Source organism: Crotalus tigris, unplaced genomic scaffold (genome assembly GCF_016545835.1).
Source record: "Crotalus tigris isolate CLP2741 ecotype Arizona unplaced genomic scaffold, ASM1654583v1 scf7180000024506.7606697, whole genome shotgun sequence".
In the NCBI taxonomy this organism is placed as follows: domain Eukaryota; kingdom Metazoa; phylum Chordata; class Lepidosauria; order Squamata; family Viperidae; genus Crotalus; species Crotalus tigris.
The window spans coordinates 1,197,195-1,218,286 of NW_024100678.1; the positions used below are offsets into that span (position 1 = coordinate 1,197,195).

General features: G+C 41.7%; 1 protein-coding gene across 1 annotated transcript; it reads left to right on the forward strand.

Moving 5' to 3' along the window:
• The first annotated feature begins 14,190 nt into the window (after positions 1-14,190).
• On the forward strand, positions 14,191-19,098 carry FOXE1 (forkhead box E1). Its single transcript, XM_039333633.1, has one exon. It carries the CDS (start codon positions 15,491-15,493, stop codon positions 16,568-16,570), a length of 1,080 nt encoding a protein of 359 aa, XP_039189567.1. The 5' UTR covers positions 14,191-15,490; the 3' UTR covers positions 16,571-19,098.
• The last annotated feature ends 1,994 nt before the right edge of the window (positions 19,099-21,092 follow it).

Sequence of the window (21,092 nt, forward strand, 5' to 3'; positions counted from 1 at the left end):
TATCACCAAGGAGCACCAGCATCTCAAAAGGAAAACCAGAAAATATGCAGAAAAATGCAGCAATAAATCAGCTCAGCTATCTGATGATGACAACATCCTGAGAGAAACAGTCCAGAATCCTTGTGTTGAAGGGCTTTTAACTTGTAAAATTTGTACCTTGCAGTTCAAAAAGCTTGAAATGCCTTTTTACCAAATCCATTTGGCTAATTTATCTTGGGTAAAATCAGGAGCCTTATGAAAATGATACTTACACTTACTTACTTCAACTAAAAGATTGCAGTGCATTTTACAATATTAACTTTGTCTATCGCTTCTTTTAAAATATGTCTTTCTTGTAAGATTGCATATAAATGCCTTCAGTTACATGAATGAATCTGTCCATAAACCATCAGAAACACCTGAATTGACTTCCTTCCTGATTTCAACTCTGTTGTTTTAGGTATTTCTTTGTAATTTTTAAAAAGAACCCAAACAAAAACAGAGCGCCTTGCTAGCAATACTGAAAAACCTAGCAGTCATCAGCCGAGAAATGGGGCAAAGCAGGATATTAATAGGAAAATCCTGACTCCTGCTGGGCCCAATTAAGTCCAGTGCCACCTACTGACCAAATGCTATCATAACACGATCAAAATACCACCAGAAGCGCCTCCAGTATTCCTATTGCAACCGGGCTTGCACAGGGGAACTTTCCAGGTTGCCTTGAACAAATGAAAGCGGTGATATTAGCAAGAGCTCTGGATTGTCTTATAACTGGAAATTCTGGCACAATTACATATTTGTGAAAATTGGACTGGTGACATTGACCTAAATTAAGTTTCCCAGTTCTTATTTGTCATGAAACTAGAAAAACATAACCAGGCTTATACGCTCAGAATAATTCCAGTCCCATCTGAGACCTCCCAGGCCCCATTCAACTCCACACTTAGCTTTCTTTCATCAGCAGCGTTATAATTCAGCACATTGTTATGTCCGTTGGTCTGAGGAAGGTGAGGCATAGTTGAAAGATTCCTGCTTACTAGCCCCTGCACTTCCCACCCACCCGATTTGTTGACAGACAAGACTAAAATTCATCCTACTTCCTGGTTGGCCCTGAACTTTAAACAAGTAATGTTGAGGTCATAGCTGGATGCTGTTCCCTATTATGTTATGCTCTTTTATTTTTCTACTTTATTTTTTACTTTACTTATTTCATTTAAACACCACTTGACTCCAAAATAACGTTGGGAAGATTACTAAGGTGACCAACGTTTTTATAATGAAAAGGAGGACACAAATAAATTGAAGAAAAAATATCATAAATAAAAGAAACATTTTATTCATGGCAACAATAATACAGAATACACTATAATATGATAAATGCATAATAAAAACATTTGTAACAATAACATTTTATATTGTAATTATGCTTACATGCTGCACCCCCGCCCGCAGCAATCCTGCCATCCCTGCCTCTGGCGCCCGCAGCCATTATTGCCCTAGCAGGGCTGAAGATCAAGAGAAATTTACCGTGGCAACGCCACTCCAGTCTCCTCCAGGTATCTTCGGGACTAACTAGTAGATGGTGTAGTTGGGTAGCAGCGAGGGGTGCAAAGTTCCTGCTAATTCGCCTTCGCTGCAGACAACTTACATGTGCAAAGTTTGCCGGCTGGGTGTTTTGGTGCGCTCAGCAGCAATTCCTATTGGCTTTTGAAAGCCAATAGGGGGAGTAGCACAGCTCATGCAAAACTTGAAAAAAAACCATAAAAAAAGGTGCCGGAATGCCGTTCTGAGCATTCTATGAGGGGGAAAAAAAAGCCCTGCAGATTAGTCTTCAAATATCAAATAGGAGGACATGTAGGAGGACACTTTTCTAGGGAGGACAGAACTCACAAAAGGAGGACTGTCCTCCCTAAAGGAGGACAGTTGGTCACCTTGAGATTACAATAGAACAATATTGCAATATAATATGGGTAGCACAATGGTTCAGCAGGTAAGATGCTAGGCTTGTCGGCTAGGAAGAAGACGGCTCAGATTTGAGACTCAAGCGTCATGCGATGAGGTGAGCACCCATCTTTGCTTAGCTCCTGCCCACCTAGCAATTCAAAAGCATGCAAATGCAAATAGATAAATAGGTACCGTTTCACTAGGAAGGTAACAGCACTCTGTGATGTCATGCTGGCTACATGACCATGGAAATGTCTTCAGACAGTGCTGGTTCAATGACCTTGAAATGAAGATGAACACCATCCCCTATAGTCAGCAGGGACTCCTTTCCTCCTTACAATATAACATACAAGATAAAATACAATATGAACAGAAAAAAGACAAGATAAATAAAGAACAAATAAAAATAAAGAATAGATGGTGACTCCATATCAACCCAGAAAAGCATACAGGTAGTCCTTTAGTAACCGGGGTCTTGATTGTTTAGATGAATTGGTCATAGGTGAAAATCACAAGACTGTAACTGTGCTTAGAATTTTACTTCAGCTTTCCTTTGCTTTACAGCACAGAGCTGGAGAGGAAGGGATTGCAAGAGAGTAAGCAGACACACGGTGGGGAATGTACATTGAAAGCAATGTTCTGGCACCACTGTTAGCTGTTTGCCCTGTGCTCACATATGTGAGCAATGAGCAACTTAGGAAGCAAAAGAAAGCCTTTAATGTGAAACTGATTGGGGTCTTGTCAATTTCAGGCAGCAGCCACCAGCAGTGCAGGGTTCTAATCAACTGAGGTCACAGTGTTGAGCTTGTTAATTTCAGCTTAGGACTTTTTAGGGAAGTGCTGGGTGGTGAAGAAGAGCAGCTCCGAATTAGATTGCTTGTTTAGACAATCCCTCTGCTTTGCCAGGGGGGAGGAAAAACAAGGATCAGGCACAGGACAACCAGTACTAACTGACTGTGATTGTGAACAGCGACTGAGAAAGAGGGACACTGCCATAAATGTGGACACTGCAAAATTATTTTTTCATCCCTGTCATAACTGCACCCAGTTGTTGTCCAATGCAGTTGCTAAACAAGGATTGCCTGCACAGACAGGTCATACAAAGGATCCCAGCCACTCTAGCCAAGGTCTCGGAAAAACTGGAAGAAAAGAGAACTGTTCTTTAAAAAATCAATTACTTTTCATAATTTCCCTATAACTGTAAAATCAAGAGCCTGAATGACTCTTGAACAGTTGAACAAAGAGAATGAGACAGTCTAAAAAACAGTGAACACACTTTTATACCAGGGAGCTGCATTTTTTTCCAACATTCTTTTAACTATCAAGAGCAAAAGAATGTAGTGGATGCACAGCCAACATTTTGTTTACTCCTTTTCATATTTGTGTGTTTTCTAATTGTGTATAGGAGTGTTTAATAAATAGAATAGACAGGTAAACACGCATGTTTTCCTTCTTGTTTTGCATATGCTTTCCCAAAACTTAAAAATTGCACCACCATTATTTGGCACATTGTCACCACATTTTGGCTGGCACAAATTCAGGAAACACAAAAGGAACACAAGAAAGGAATTGGAGACTGCATGTGCCTCACAGAATCAGACAGATTATAGAGTTATCAGATAAATCTGTACCAGAGAGCATTAGGGTGTCATTTGAGTGGAAACCGAATAAGAAAATTGGCTTATTAAAAGGTTTGCAATTTACCAAAATTATCCTAGATGAGGAGATTACGGTGGAATGTATACTATGAATTGGCAAAACACAAAATTCCGTCTTCCACTGTAAAGGTATATTTTGGAAAGAAAGGAAAAGTCGGGCTCTCATTCCCCAGACAGCCTAATTTGTGCTATATGCTCAGGTTCAGGAGAAGATAGAAGATCTTTGGGACATTGTGGCCTAGCAGTTAAGATGCTCAGTTTGTTGACCAGAAGGTTGGCAGTTCTCAAGACCCAAGCACCACATGGCAGGATGAGCTCCCATTCTTGCCCCAGATCCTGCCAACCTAGCAGTTTGAAAGCATGCAAATTCAAGTAGATAAATAGGTACCACTTCTGTGGAAAGGTAACAGCATTCCATGCACCCCAGGGTATAGTCATGCTGGCCACATGACCACAGAAGCATCCTTAACTCGCTCGGCTAAGAAATGGAGATAAGCACCGCCCCCTAGAGTTGGACATGATTGTAAAAGGGAAATTTTTATCTTTACCTTAGAACACGGGTGGGGAGTGATGGCCCTTTTATGACTTGTGGACTTCAACTCCCAGAATTCCCGAGCCAGCCATTTTACAATCTTTTTGCCCTGGTTGTTAAGGGAATTACTACTGTTGTTAAGTGAACCATGCAATCGTTAAGTGAACCTGGCTTCCTCCATTGACTTGTCAGAAGCTCCCTGGAAAGGTTGCAAAGGACAAACTCAGGACATGGAATGCTGCAACTTTGCAAATACTAAGTAACCAAAGTTAGATCATGTGATTGTGGAGATACTGCAATGGTCATAAGTGTGAGAACTGGTCATAAGTTACTTTTTTCAGTGCTGTTGTAACTTTAAACAATCATTAAATGAAAAGTTGAGGACTACCTGTAGTTATGCTTAACCTTGTTGAAGTACTCTTGATCTGGAAACTAAAAGTCATCTAGGCCCAACCAGGATTCTCACTGAAACCAAAGTGAAACCTTCAAGATGGGGAGTACCCAGACTGTTCCAGTTTTCTGGTCCCAACATCACACTTGTGTAATTCCACCTCAGGTCCCATGTCTTTGTCATGTTAGAATGTGACAGAGTACACAAGGAACTGGATTTTATATACACATTGCCTTGAATTCTGTGTTGAATGATATTACTGTATAAATATTCATGGCATAACAAGCACCATAAATAAATGGCGCCTCAGACTGTGGCCATGCCATTGCCTTGAGCCATACAGGAAGTGGAAGCCAGCCACATCTGACTAAGTAAGAACAACATGCAAAGCAGCTCACTGGATTAGATCTGCTGGATTCCTTACAAGTACCTATCAGTAGTGTTGAAAAATCCAGCTCAGGTTGCAGATCACACAAAGAATTTGGGCCAGTCTGCTGAAAGTAGAGAGAAAACTTCCAAAAAAGGGGTGGGTGGGGAGAGAGAGCAATGGGTTGCAGTAAAATTTTGGATAGTTTGCAGGATATTGAATGAAACAGAGCTATTGTAAGAGAGAAGCCCTCTCCATCTCTAATAGCCAAATATCAGAATGAGTCTGGTAGCAGACTAACAAATTTTATTGTAAGTTCCCATAAGCTGCATGAGTGAAGTGGCTTTGCTGAAGTAGGATCAGGGATTTTTCCTTGCCAAAGGAATCAGATTCGGTCTAATGATTAAGGCAGAAAATGAGTTCAAGAGAGTTCAAGTCCCGTCTTAGTGATGGTCCCATCTTAATCATGAAAGCCATGGTTGCTTGACTGGGTGACTTGGGCTAGTCACTCATTCTCAACCCAATTCATTTCACAGCGTTGTTGATGTGGGGAAAACGGGAAGAGGGAGGTAATAAAGGCAGGATACAAATAAATAAAATAATAATAATTCTCAAGATTTTTTACATCCAGTTACCCCCTCTGCTGCTGCTGGGTGTTCAGCAACTGCAATCCACAATCAAGTGGAAATCAGGAGGGAAACCTTCAAAATGAAAATGTTGCTGATTGTGTACATATAGGCAATGTTGATTAACAATTCAGACTGTGAGAACAATTTCTGAATACCTAACAGTGCTAAGCAAAAGGTGGACGCTGAAAGTTTTCCATACATGGGGATGAGACAATGGGAGAAAAAAGGAGGGAGAAAAAAGGGGTTGTGTGGCTCATTAACCATGGCAATGTTTTAAAAACATACTTGATGTGTTCAGAACCTCCTGAAACTGTCCTAAATGTCTTGATATAGTGAGCTATAGCTGCCTCATCTGTCTTGGAATTTTTTTTCATTCCAAAACTTTGTGAACTTTCTCATCTTTATTACTTTTGCTGTTGTCTCTGCTTTGCTTCTCCCAAGCCACAGCACTATCCTCGGAAGAAGAAAGGTGCAGTTTTCAGTTCATATATACATGCATATTTTTTTTGCAAGAATCTGAGAGTATTTTCCCATTGTCTTCTCCTAGGATTCTTCTCTCTCTCTCTCTTTCTTTCTTTCTTTCTTTCTTTCTTTCTTTCTTTCTTTCTTTCTCTTCCTTTCTTTTTTTCTTTTTTTCTGTTCTTTTTTTCTTTGCTTGCCTCTTTCTTTCGTTTCATTCTAGCTTTTTCTGGAATGTTTGGGTCTCATCTCTCATCAAAATACTAGTCAAGTTTGAAGCTGCTGAACTTTTTAAACTCAACCAAGTTTGACTAGCTACTACAAACAGGAGTAGCTCTCTTTCCTCACAAAGAGAAATGAAACTAGTCCAGTTATAAGGATTAAGATGAAAACCTGTGCCAGGCAATTGGGATTCTACAGTGAATCCCTTCCTGCAATGAGGACATTAATAGATACCCCACCACCAGCTCCTGGGAATGGTGCTTTGATTTGTGTTTGCATTTGTCCCCTCTCATAATTCTAATTTTAAATGGTGTGGGCCATTTCAATGGTCTAAAATGCATTCATTGATTCCATTGAAAATTAGAATTGTAACAGCACAACAATATAAGAGTAGAAAAAAGTTCAACATTTACAACTAACTTGATTAAACTCTTATTACTGCTTAAGGGCACTTCCAACGTTCTTGGAGAAGGTAAGCAAAAAGATAACAAAGGCTCAGTTAAATGTGGCTTCCTATTAGCTTTGGGGCCAAGGAAAAACAGTGGCTCTAAATAATAAAGATAAAGTTGATCCAGGATTAATTTTAAAAAGGTACTAAAATAGACCCTCTTCAATATTTTTGTCTCTGAATCATACTGCTAACTCTGTGGGGCTTAATTTTGATCAGTCTGACACAGGATTACACTGTTAATCTTTTATTTCCTTCTCCTTGCAAATACGATGCAGGATGTTTTTTAAATGTAGAGGTATGTAAAACATTAGCAAGACCCTTTTTTTTTAAAAAAAATAATAATATTACCTACATAAGATAAAATGACCTCTTGGTTTTGTAATAATGATCTTCCCTCCCCACTTCTAGCAGAGATTCATAGACATCTATTATTCTAATAATATAATATTATTCAATTGCTTTGTATTATTGATGAAGAGAGTTCTTGCTCATCCTTTTTGATGCTTTCAAGGCAGTTTTTTACTCCTGATGACTGCTTAGATTAATCCCTGCAGTTTTCTTGGCAAGGCTTTTCATTTTTTCATGTTTTTATTACTAATATTATTTCATATTATTATAATTTTGTTAATAATTTAAGAAGATGAAAACTAATAGAAAGTGATATAGAGTAAGAAAAAAAATCCAAGTCAAAGAAAGTGCTACAGTGTAGAAACAAAGAAAAATAAAAAGACACAAAGACGTAGCTTTCAATCTCCTTTACAGCAGTTATAAATACATTTATAAATTTTGCTCTATGATTACAACATAGCCATATTTTTCTACAATCTATTCCTTCTAATCATCAAAAACATACATCATAAATTACTTTTTTCCCCCTGTTTCATGCAAAATTCTATAAGGAACTTCCAGTCAGCAATAAATGTAGATGTTCTCTTTTCTTTGAGCAAAGAAGTCAGCTTGGTCATTTTAGCAAGTTCTATCGTCTTCACTAACCCTTTCTTTATTCTGGGTAGTATCAAATCTTTCCATCTTTGTGCTAGTAAAAATCTTGCTGCAGCTATCATTTATAAAAACAAAGTTCCATCACTTTTTTCCTATTATTTTGTCCACCAGTCTCATAAGAAAAACCTCCAGTATCAATTCAATGTTAATCTTTAAAAGTCTTTGAATTAGTGTATGTATTTGAATCCAAAACATTCTGGCATTTTAACTCATGTGAAGTGGTTTGCCATTGCTTACTTCCATGAGCTGAGAGAGAGTGGCTGGCTCATAGGCACCCAGCTGTACCTAAGGCAGGTCTAAAACTCACAGTCTCCCAGTTTCTAGACTGATGTCTTAACCTTCTCCCTACCTGGTTAGATCTCTCCAGATCTTTTCAAGGGTGAAGCCTTCTTATGAAAACTGTAGGCTCTCCTTGTTCTTTTCTTTGGTTGCGAATTGAAAACTTATATAATGTTTTTAATGTCTATGGAGATTCTTAATCATCCAGGTCATGGTTGTCCCAAAAGTGCTGCAGGAACTTGAAGAAGCTTCTTGGATGAGAAACAAAATGTTTTCAAAGAAAAAAAAACAAGAAAATCTAGTTGCCCTTTGGAAATGGCACCTTCGGGACAGTGTTTTCAATATTAAAAAGGATTCGGATGTATGAAATTTGAAATAGATGCACTGACTTAAACTATACCACACAGAATCGAGTGCTACAGTAGAAACGTGAAAGGCAGAGGCGGAGGGACAGGAATAGCGACCTCAGTTTTCAACAAGCTTTTGAAGTTCAAAAAGAAAGTACTGCTCTGGTATGGTTATCTGGGCCAGTGAAGAAGACTCATCAGTGGTAATTAATAGTCAGTTCCAATATCCCCTGACAAATGAGTTTTGAGAGTTTGATTTGGGATTGTATCAGCCAAAAGAACAGTAAATCCTTCTCCAAGAAAAGGGTTTCAGATTGGGAAGGAAAACTGATTACATCCACTTATTTAAGGGATTGTTGTCTTCAGTGTAATCTTGCAAATCCAGGTCCTTTGGTTGCTAATGAAGGAAGAAATGGAGGGACGAAGGTGGTCAGCAGGCTTGGGATTCCCAAAACAGAGAAAAATAGGATTCGTGGAAGAATAAACTCTTTTAAATGATTTTAAGCAGATGTTTTTGCCCTTGACACATAAAATAGTTATGTCTCCGTTTATAGCTAAAGATGGGAATCCGCGTTATTTTAGTACCACATTTATAAATACAGATAGGAGATGCAGAGGCCTGAAAAACAAATTTCCTTCTCTTCCCTTTTCCGCTCCATGCGATTTGAAAACCCAACCTAAAATTAAACCCTCAGTAAAGTCTTTCCTCCTTTACATTATCCCCCCCCTTTTTTTCCCCTTCCCTTGTATTTTATACTTTTTTCCCCCTTGTATTTTATACTTTGGTAAAAATTAATTTAAAAATTTCAAATCGGGGAAACCCTCAGTACAGGAGTTTGGAGCGGTCTCGCCGGAAGGGACCTAATTTCAACTCCCCTATGGAAACTGAAAACAAATTTAGGCGGAAGGCAACGGGGGATTTTTAAATTCATCTTTCCTAAGGAATTGACGCGACAATGAGACCATTTCTTAAACAAACGAGTCATTTGAGATTGCGGGGGGGGGGGGGAAGATACCCGAAAGAAGACATTACAGCAATTGAGTAACCGTTACAGGAGGATAACCAGACCACCAGCTTCGGGTTAAAGATCTGCCCACATTGAATTGCCTTAAATTTTAATCGGGATTTTTCTGCAGGTGCAAAAACAGCCCCGGGGGGGGGGGGCCTCAGCAGCTTAGCTGTCGCGTTGAAATCGCCCGATTGCAAGGCTCCGGATTAAAGAACCGAATTCGTCCCCTTCCCTTTCCTTCTCCGAAAAGACAAGGCCACGAAATCCTCTTCCTTCCTTCCTCCCTCCCCCCCCCCAAAAAAAGGTCACTCCGCAAGCCTTAACCGTTTCCGACGGGACCTCAGCACACGACGAGGCGTTTTGCGCCACTGGAGAGGTCTCCACAGCACTTCAGCCCTGTCAGGGAGATTGGGGGGAGGGGACGGGGCGGGGGGGGGAGAGAGGGTCAGCAGGGTGGGAGCATGCCCGCCCTCCCTCCCCTAGAGACAATCCCTAACTCAAACAAGTTCAACTGGGCAAGAGAAGGAGGTCCCAGGCGGCTTGGCGTCCAAGTAACCCCCCCCCCCCCGACCACCACCTCCCACTCCCCAATCCCGGAGGCAACCGGGTTTTTGCTCCCAATTGCAAGGGCGCTGACGATCCGGAGCGGGGACCTCCTAGGATCCAGGAGCTCAGGCTGTTCCTCTCCTCTTCCTTCGCCTGCTTTATCCGCTCCGAGGAAGGGTCCCGAGAAAGCCAAGGCTTCTTTTGGAACGCCGCGCCGAATCCCAACCTTCAGCCAGCTACGAAGGCTGCCGATCTGCACAGCCGCGTGGACCGCCAAAGGAAACATGGAAATCGGTTTTTATTCCCCAGGCTTGTTTACACAAGCGAGGTGCGAGGTACAAAAACTTCAAACCCCAGGAAAGAAAACTTTTTTCTCCCCCCTCCCTCCCTCCCTTGTGTACACAGGGGGAAGTGGTGGGGGGGAGGGAGTTGTGATTTGTACCGGCAATCGATCGGGAGCTTTGCCTGATTCTGTCCTGGAAAGGGGTTGTTGTGGTTTTTTTTCGCCCGCTTGTTTGGGCTGCGTTTGAAATCGTTTTGGTCTTTTAAATCTACGCAAGGGCGGTTGGCCAGCTTTTCTCCCGACGTTACCGCGAACGAACCTCGGCGTGTTAATAGTTCTGTTAAGCGAAATGAAGGGGTCAACACGCGCTTCCTGACCGCCTGACGGCATATTTGAGGCAGGGAAGGCGGGAAGAAGCCCGAAAGGGCGAAAGAACGGGCGAAAGAAAAAATGGACTTTTCAAGCTTGGAGCGGTTATTTATATACATTCCGTGAAAATATACACTGGAAGGGCTCGATGCAACGCAAAAAAAAAAAGTCTGTAAAATCAAATTTACAGAACGATCGCCGGGAGATTTCTTACACACACACAAACACATACACTTTGCCCACCCGCGAGCTGGAGCGACCCCGCACTCCTAAACCCGTTTGTCGGTTGCAGTTGTAGATTTCCCCTTGCCTGATGAGAATCCCTCAGGCCGCAGACGGTTGGACACAAATTTTCAGTACAGAACGTACTGTTAAAATCGGCAAGAACCAGATATTTTTTTCCCCTGAATATTAGAATACTGTATCAACATCTGGAATAAAGGAGAAATAAATTCACGTGTGTTCGTGAGCTTCTAAAGAGCTCATATTATGAGTACCTTAAATCCAATAAATCTGATAGAGACATTAATATAAATGGGCTTCTATCCAGGACTAGAGGAAAATCATCATGAACTGGGATGAAATCCGGATTTAGGAAGCCCTGTTTGATAAGGTCTGCTTTAAGCGGCAGTGAATCTGACATTTATCCAAATGCAAGACTTAAATCTTGTATCATGACTTTTATCCAATGAAAACTACTAGCCCGCCACCCCATCCCAAAACGTTAACCAAGATTTGCCTCCTCTTTTTATGGTGCAGGCTTCGCCTTCCCCAGAGCCTATGCATTAGCTTCCTTCTATCTTACTTGGCTATACCTCTCCAAAAGAAGTTGACGGGTCCAGAGTTAGAATGAGAAAAGAACTAGTTCCTGGGTTAGTTACAGTACCTTGATTAAAAAACTACTGGGTTAGTTAAGATGAGTTAAAATCTAATAATAAATTAGTTAAAACTCAAATTATCCCTGTAAAAGGTTTCTTGTATATTGATTTAATTCACACGCAATGTATTAAAACACTTAAGAACTGCTGTTTAAGACTACTGTAGTACTTAAACTGGCGCCTATTTACTTGCAGGTAAGTGGCAAGTAAGAATTCAGTAAAAAATCAGCTGACCATTGGCAGTGTTTTGCACTTGAAACAAATCCCACTGAAATTAGCAATTAGAATCAGACAAGGCAAGATAATTCTGGACAAATCCTAAACATTGCTTAGAAAAATTAGGCATTCCAGCCCAGGGAAGGTGGCTCCTTTTTGGCCTATTAGTTTTCTTATATAGACCATTGTGATTTTGCATTGCAACCATAACACATTCACTATTACATTCTCATAAAGGAAAATCGGTTTGGTTCCACTGAAATAAGTGTGTCAGCCACCATGTTCAATCTGTGGCTTCCTTGGGGACCATCATCAATCATGAAATGAGAATACTTGCTAAAAAGAGATTGTTAAAAATTGCTATGTGAGTACACTACACCTAATATGAAGAACTAACATAATCAATAGCTAATGTAGCTGTTAAAAGTGTGAGATAAGGATTGAAGAGAACTCCGTTTAAATTCCTGCCGAATGTCACTGCAAATTGTAGGCTCTCATTCAGGTTATTGGGATTTTGCATGGTTGCTATGTAAAGTACATAGCTGTGCCCATATAATTAAAAAAAAATGAGTTTCACACAAATTGATCTTTACCATTTAGTATAATGGCCTGCTAGATAGGGATGATGAAGGGTATTTGCAGAGCACCGGGGTTGGAAAAAGTTGCTGTTTAGATTGCCAAGTTAATCATGGTAGCTTTGCTTCATTGTAAATTTATTGCTCCTACTCATCTCTTTATGTTTTTATTGCAGTCCTTTTCGATTGCTTTATCTACTAGTTTGTTATTCTTGTTGTGTTTTTTGATGCATTGTTGGCTTGTTTGTATAGTGTTTCATTATCTTTGCATTAGCAGCTTTCAACCAGACAAGGAGCATTGCCCTTTAACCGTTTTAAAGAACATATATTTACACAGTAGTATTACAGTTCTGCCATCTATACATGTCTATTCAAATTTAAGCCATCAAATGAGCTTAAACCATTCAGTATACTTTACCTGCCCATTAATCCAGGAATCCTTATAACAACTTTATGAGATAGGCCAAGGATTTATCTGGTTCACACCTCAGCCTCTCAGGCACCAGAGGGTTTTAGTTCTTTGGGTCAATTTGCTCACTCCAGTTGGGTGCACGTGCTGTTCTGATCGCTTGGAATGAGAAGGTTCCAATTCACCTTTTTACATCCCAGCCCAACTGAATCCTATTTAAACAGGGCACAAAAGAAAGTGAGAACTTGTACAGTTTACTCATTGAGAGGAATAAGGCACATTTAGAGTTTGTATTTCCAACATTCATATTGCAATGCTTTTATTAAGAGTTTACTGAACGAGTGGTTTGATTGCTATGAACCGTGCAGTCAAATGTGGTTTTGCTATTCTTGTGACCTGCTTTGGATGTTATGGTTGCAAAGAAACATAAATATTTGTACAATTCTTTTCAAATAGGTGATGGGACAGCTTCTCCTAGAAAGCCAAGGTTTGAACAGAGCAGCTCCTGTCCTCACCATGTGACCGTTTGGCCTCATCTGCTTCTAACGTGGGAAATTTCTTTTTGCAAGTTTCACAAACGAACTTTTTTTCTGCAGTCTTCTCTCATCCCCTTTCAAAAATGTACATGAGCATGGGTGTTATGGTTAAAAAAAAAAGATAAATTATACTTTCTATTATGTATGCTGGAACATCCATTTCACTGAATTATATCCTCCTACAAACATCTCCTATTAAAACAGTTGGGAGAAAGGTGTATATGTCTTTTTCCTCTGCACCATTTGGGATTGTACAAACTGAAACCATTTCATAGTAATAGTAGCAGTGTATTATTTTGTTGTTATTTCAATGTATAATTGTCTTTCTACATGGAAGACCCTGCAATTCCTCGATCGACCAGCTTTCTTTTAATTGAAACTAAGCCTTAAACAAAAAGATTCCTGTGCTGTGGTCAAATTCTGCAGTATTGCACACGGATCAGGCATCCGCACACCAATCAGGCGCACGCTTCCTGAAAATGGTAGGGAAACTGAGTACAGAACCAGGAAGGAGAAGTTCCCATTCCTGAGTACCCCAACCGGTGAGAAAGAGAGAAATACTTGCTTACCTCTGCCCTGATCCATTTTGGCTTCTTTTGAAGAGAAAAGGCAGGCATATACGCCCTTGCACCTATCCTGCTGGCCTGATCCCAGCAACTGAGATTGAATTTGCTAAAGCAACCAGTTGTGGAAGGCCTGAGTGTTGCAGCAGGATAGAAGGGCTGCTCAGCAAATTAAAAAAAAGAGTGCAACCCGAAGGGGGTCTATTCAGGAGTCAGTTCCACTAAATTCGGTGAGGCTGAATATTTCATATAAGTAGATGTAAGATTGTTGGCCTAAGGTTTCATTTAACACCGCACACCAATTCAGTTATAATCCCATTGAGCAGAGTCAGACGTATTTCCGAAAGAAATACAGAGAACAGGCAGCTTTTCTAGTTTCCCTGCTATGACTAGCTGTGCTAGGAATGGGAGACCCTTCCACTAGTAAAAAAGGGACCCCTATCCTCCCCACTTGGTACAGCATCTACTGAACCAAGGGCCCCAAAGCAACAAGGATAGCATGGAATTCTGTAGACAAAATGAGCATAGTTTATCCTGGCTGCTTCCAATGCAAAATGACCCTTATTTTATTTGGGAAATGTAGTTATTTGGGAAATTTATATGCCCACCTACTCGCTCAAAGCGACTCTGGGCGGCTTACAAGCAGTAAAACGCAGTATAAAAAAAAATAAATGGAAGATAAAAAAAAAACAATAACACACACACACACTCCAGCAACAACACACAGTCAGATGAGCCATTTGGTGGGCTTGATTGCTGCAGCACGTGGGAAACCGTCCCCAACTGTCCCGCTGGCTTTGAGAGGACGGCGTCCCACTCCCATGACCCTCGACCGGCCCGAAATGCCCCACAGCGCTCCTTTCACCAACTTTTGCCCTGGACGCCCACGGGTGGCTGTCACTACTTGAGGCGCCTTTCGGCTGGGCTCTTCTAAGGCGGGGAAAAGTTGGCAGCCGGGCTCGCCCGCTCTTCTTCCCGACGGTATAACCCCTCCCGGTTCCTGCCTGCCCTGGGCCAGGCCCCTCCCTCCACAAGCCCTCTCAGCAAAGCCCTGTGGGTTTGCTGCGCCCCCGGCATTCTCAGGAGAGGCTGCTCCGGCAAGCTTGTCTCCACCCGTCCCTTTAAGGCACGACAGCTAGAAGGGAGTGTCGGCCGACGGCTGCTCAGCTGCAGAGAGAGCGCAGGCAGCCCCAGAGTCCCTGCCACGGCTGGGGTAGCTCTCCTCCTGGCTGGGCAAGGGGCGCCTGCAGCTCTCCAGAGGTGGTTAAAGAAGCGCCGGGCGAGGGATCGCATTTCTCCCTACAAGCGTTCCAGAATCGCCTCCACTCTCCAGCCTCGGAGGAGCGGCGTCTTCGGAGAGATTGGCTCTTTCCCGAGGCGTCGTCCCACCATCGCCTCCAACCATCGCAGGAACCCGGCAGGTATTTCAAGACCGCTTCTTACCTCCCGAATCCAGTAGCCCCGATCCTTCGCTTGAGTCGGTAAGCGATGGAAGGTCTGAACGCGCTTTGCCGTGCTGGTCCTCGACGGTCGGCTTCATTTTAGGTCTGCCGGGCATCACAGATTCAGACTGCCCAGGAGGTTGAAGGTCCGAACGGGCATCGCCCCAGATTTCTCCCAGAAGTTCTCAAGCCCCGGCGCCCGAACACCGAGGACTCCAAAGCCACTCTCTTCGCAACCCCACCTGCGTCCGCACTCTTAGATCACTGCCAGACCGAGGGTGCTTTGAAGACTCTCCTTCGGACGGCAGCCGGGAACAGCGAGGCTGGCGCACCCCCGTCTTCAAAGTTACCCGCTGATTGCCTGGAACCTACATCGCCGTCGGAGGCGGAGGCAGAGCCTGGGATGACGGCTGAAAGCTCTCAACCGACGGCTTGCGCGGTGGGCCCCCCTGACGCCGAAGCCGAAGCCGCCTCCAGGCTTCCCGCGCTGGTGAAGATGGAGCCGGCAGCCCCGGCAGAGGCCCTGGAGCCGGAGCCGTCGGAAGAAGACGTGGGCGCGATGGGGGGTTCGCGGCCCATCGGACGCCGCAGGAAGCGGCCAGTTCAGCGCGGGAAACCCCCGTACAGTTACATCGCGCTCATCGCCATGGCCATCGCCCACTCTCCGGAGCGCCGCTTGACCCTGGGCGGCATCTACCGCTTCATCACCGAGCGCTTCCCTTTCTACCGTGACGGGCCTCGCAAGTGGCAGAACAGCATCCGCCACAACCTCACGCTCAACGACTGCTTCGTTAAGGTACCCCGAGAGCCCGGCCGGCCGGGCAAAGGCAGCTACTGGGCCCTCGATCCCCATGCCCGCGACATGTTCGAGAGCGGTAGCTTCTTGCGCCGCAGGAAGCGCTTCAAGCGCAGCGACCTTTCCACTTACCCGGCTTACATGCACGAGGCACCGGCCCAGCCCGTCGGGCCTTCGCTGAGCTCGGCCTATGCCTCTCCTGCTGCTCTCTGCTACCCCTCCCAGCCGCCCCTCTTCAGCCTGGGCCCCCTCATGGCCCAGCCGAGCCCAGAGCTGGTGCAGCAGCATAGCGTGGACATAAACTCTTCTCCCAGCAATGCCTGCTCCTTTGCTGGGCCTGCAGCCTATTCCAACCAAACCTGCACTGCAGCCTCGGGCCTAGCCAGGCCCCACAACACCATGCCTTACTCCTACGCCATCCCCAGTGCCCAGCAGCTCCAGGTTAACCAAGGGTCTTATTCCCAGACTAGCAACAGTAACCTCTTTGGGGCTTCTGCCCGTCTAGGAGTGCCTACCTCACCCTCCATCACTAATGACACGATGGATTTCTATGGCAGGATGTCACCTAGCTCCTACAGCTCTTTCGCTCATGGGTACAATGCCAGTGGGCAACTCAGCAGTCCCGGAGCGTACCTGCGTCACACCACTTACTCCAGTAACATGGAAAGGTTCGTTTCGGCCATCTGAAGCCAAGGAGGAACTTGGGGAAAAAGAGAACAAGGCAGGGCAAGGGGGCGAGATCTCTGGTTATATTATCTTCCCCTTGGGCTTAGGTTATCGTCATAAGCATGTTATCCTGCACTGGCAGGAGGGTTGTGGTGTTCATTCAGTGCGACTACACATCGATATGCCAATCAGTGCCATTATTTAAGTCTGTAAGAGGAACAGGACAACGGAGGTGTCCACAGTACAGGGCTGGTGTAAAGATTTAACTTTGTGAAGCGAATGCACTATACAGTATGAAGCTAGTGACTCTGCTACGTAGATGGGGGTGTTGAGAAGACACAGAGGATCCTTTCAGGCTGTGAGCTGTGAAATACACCAGCTATTAAAGCCAAAGGCAATACAACATATTAGACCTTTTTGTGTACTTTTCCATTCCTGTTAACTCTCCTCCACTTTTGTTTTGTGAGCTCCCTCTTTACAAAATAATCTGTTGTAGCAGTAGCCTCAGTAAGTAGTAAGCTTCTTCTTTTTCATTTTTTTTACCTAGCCCAATTATTAGCAATATTATGAATAACTAGTAGGTGTATGCTTAATACCCTCAATGTCATGTTTTCAGTGACTCACAAGTTCATTTGGAGAAATAAATGAGTTGATGATTCACCCTTCTGTTTGAATGCTTTCTGCTGGCTTTGGAAATGCAATAAATACTCTTTGAAACTGATTTTCTTGGAAAGTTCTGATTGTAGCTGTTATTTTCAGTTAGATAGCTTTTGTTGCAGCAGATAAAGGAACTTGCCTTCACATTTCAGTGTGCTTATTGTTCATTGACTCAAGTCAGATTTCTTTTCATTTTTGTTGGTTGTAGAAATGTATGCTTAGCAGTTGTATAGTCAGCTATATAGTTGGATAGGAGTACACTTGCTAATTGCTTATACATAAGATATAAGAAAATGTCAAATTCATCCCAGTGCCCTAGAAAGAAGACATTTGTCCATATTCAGTAAAATTCCCTGATTTTAAAATTCAGCTTCAATCATTGCTATTGAGAAATACATACTGTATTCAGAGAAATACATACTGTTATTGTATGTTTTCTGATTAGTAAGAATAACATAGTAATCAAATGATTCACCTGAAAAGGCAATTCTAATTTTTCAAAATGATGCTTTTTACCAGGTGTTTTTTTTTTTTTTGAAGTCTTCTGCTCACCCGCTTTACTTATCTGTCATAGCAATCAAGACTTTGATATTATTGTACTGGTAGTTGAGGCAGAAATGCAAGGAAAAGCTGGAAAATGAATGGCTAAACTCATATAATTTACTACTGTACATTACTTTTAAAAGCAAAATCAGTAAAATTCTGTAGGTTATTGTCTTGCAATCCTGGATCAAAAAGCTAGCTTTTTAATAAGAACCATTGGAATCAAGACTTCCATGAGCTGAAAGCAAATCCAAACAAGACTAATATCACATGTCCATATAAATAACATAGTACAACAATTCAGGGTAATATAGATCACATAAATAAGCAAACATTTGAATATTTACACAAATGTAAAAGCTGAAAAAAAATCTCAACCTTCGTTAAGTTAAAAAGCCCTAATGAGACTTTGCTTAATGTTCTATGCATAGGACGTTCTTTACACAGAAAACATTCCAAATTCAATTTCCATAGACATGCACCTATAATTTTGAAATGAATTTTCTATCATAACATTCATATGATTTACATGCAGAGTTTGAATCAGATGGTGTGGACAATCATTCCTTTCAGGATGATAAACTTGACTTACTGAGTTAGACCAAGAATATCATAATCCAGCATTCTTTAAGAAATAGTGGCCAATTAGATTCCTCCGGATACTTAGAAGGCATGAAATTCAGCATATTCCTGCTCTTGTTTGTTCCCGGCATCTGTATAGCTTTACTCAGGTAAAGCATTTATGAAAATGGATTTCATTTAGTAAAAAACATAGAGAGAAACATCATCTATGTAATGTGTCTAATTTTTTAAAGTTAACGGCTATCACCAGTAATTCGGATAGGTTTTCATATGTTAATTTTTTGTTCAGTGTAGAAACTGAATTAATTTGATAAAAGGAGAAGGGGTGGGAATTGATTGAATTTATTGCCAATTAATTGTATGCAGTTGAGATGAAAATACTGTTCTTCAACCACAGACCAATTGATATCCCTTTTATTCTATTGTATTTCTGGCTTTGTTGTCCAAGCATGTGCAGAGGTATACAAAAAAGTTCTGGAATTCTGTTTTATATAAAAATTCTGAAAACTTTGTTTTTGCTAAAATACTGTCAGATTCTGTATCAACAAATTACATGTCCTAGGAAACCTTGTATCCTTCAAATAGTTCTTGTTCCATTCTTTTTCTCAGTATTTTCAGCCAAGCATCTACTGTACGTATGCCTCTATCTGGAAAAGACAGAAAGAACCCAAGACAAAAGGACAGCGATCTATCAAGTGAAGTGGCCTTTGTTCAAGCCTTATATGTGGATCAAGATGGACATTAAATTAAATATGTTGCTTCTCCCATCCCTTGTTTTTTGTCATTAGTAGCAGGTGAATTGATCCTGTATTGCAATTATTGCTATGCAGGTGTAAATTGTACAGCCAAACAGCATAGGAAAAAAGGATTGAGTTTTCTTCCTTGTACCGCAAGATGGAAGGACAGTTGCAGTTTACATACTTCATCTATTGCGTAGTTTGCCTAATATTTTAAGCTTTCTATGAAAAAAAAATCTGCAGTTTGTTTTGCTGTGGCATCCACATAAGTAAACTATTTTAATTATTTTAAAGGTAGTTTGAGAAAGAATTCCACAAGGATAATTTAGACTGCAATAAATTATATTTTATTCCATTCACTTTATAATTTGTAAAACATTGAAAGGGTCTTTTGATGAGGTTTGAACCTTAGGGAGCAATCCATTTTTTGACAGAGTTCGCTATGCAAGCACTGACTTTTCTACTAAAGTGCCTGTGTATGAGAGAGGTGATCTGAGAACGCTCTGATGCATGGATTCCATCTATACAGAATGGTGAGCAGTCCTGTTGGGCCAAACTATTTTTTTACATGAACCAGGAAGTCTTTGAACAATGATTTTCATTGCAGGTGAAAAACAACAGTGTGTATGTGTGTGTGGGGGGGGAGATGTTACAGGGATGTTTCTGCTGTTTCTAGTCTAGAGGAACTGCAGGCATTACCACACATTCCCCAGAACAATTGGAAAAACTACTGCTCTAAAATAAAAATGAACAAAAAGCCGAATGAACCAAAGCAGAGGCAGACAGAAAGCAAGACCCAGACTTGCTGAAATCTTGGGTGATTGATAATAGACCTGTAAAGGTTTCCGAATCCCACACGATTAACAAAAGGCTTTTTCCTTCTGTAAATTAAGCTGCTGAAATAAAAAAAAGAAAGAAAGAAGCACCAGATTCAATTTTAGTAATGGAAGCATCATCTTGATTTCTGCTCTGTGCTCTAAGGTAGAATGCTCCTTAATTTGCTATGTAGGTGCTTGACCTCTGCAACTCTTTTGCACCTTGCATCAGTTGATTGAATTTGGGGTCTCAAGAGTAATAATTTAAAAATGTAGAAATTTGAAGTTTGTTCTCTGTAGTAAAACATCAAAATCGGTACTATTTAGGTCGCTTCTTTGTATATTCTATAGGGCCCTTCTGCATGATATCATTAGCAAGGAAAAGCTGTTCCTAGTTCAGATATGATTTAATTGAAACCTCAACAAGGGCAGGTATTAGGTTGGCATTAACCTTACTGTTAATGTTGCCTTTAGATGCTGTAACTCCATGTCACCATTGGATGGAACTCTTGTCTCATTCTTTTTCCTGGCTCCTGAGTTTCAGGTCCCATGAGGTTAATGCTGGCCTAATAATTTAGCAGCCTCCCTCAATAGTGGAAAGAACAGAAGTAAAATTGGCAAGAATTTGTTTCCATATTCACTTCATTTGGGGACAAAATCTTCCAGGCTCCTGGCCCTTTCTTTCTTTAATTCCTTTTGTAGGGAAGAGAAATGCATTGAGAGGAACAAGATGATTGTTGTAGGACCTCCAGTTGCTCAAGTCAAGACAGCAATTTTCTACACTTGTTCTTGGCATAAAGACAATTATGCTTTATAGGAGTATGCAAAACATTTCAAATTCATAAAATAGATATTCATTTATTAGTTTCCTAAACCTTTCACTACCAAAGTCTCTGAGGGGTATATAGAAACCAAACATATTAATATAAGAAATTCCACAATAAATTGAATTATTATTTTAAACATTTCTAAATCTCCAGATCCATCTGTTTCAAACTCCGACCTTGGATTGCCTTCAAGCTGCTTCTACGTTGAGAAGTAAAAATGTCAACGGTATAGAGTTTCACTAGCCTATATTTTTTTCTTTTTATTCTTATCAGGCAAAATCAGCAAAGCAGGAGATGTGTGTAATTATATTACTTTGCACATGTATACATGGACTACTCACTCAGTCGCTGTTATGAGCTTCCCATGCATGGTCTCAAATAT

Bases quoted from the DNA above. Each gene is read 5' to 3' on its own strand.
- FOXE1 (XM_039333633.1), top strand. From the start codon at position 15,491: ATGACGGCTGAAAGCTCTCAACCGACGGCTTGCGCGGTGGGCCCCCCT.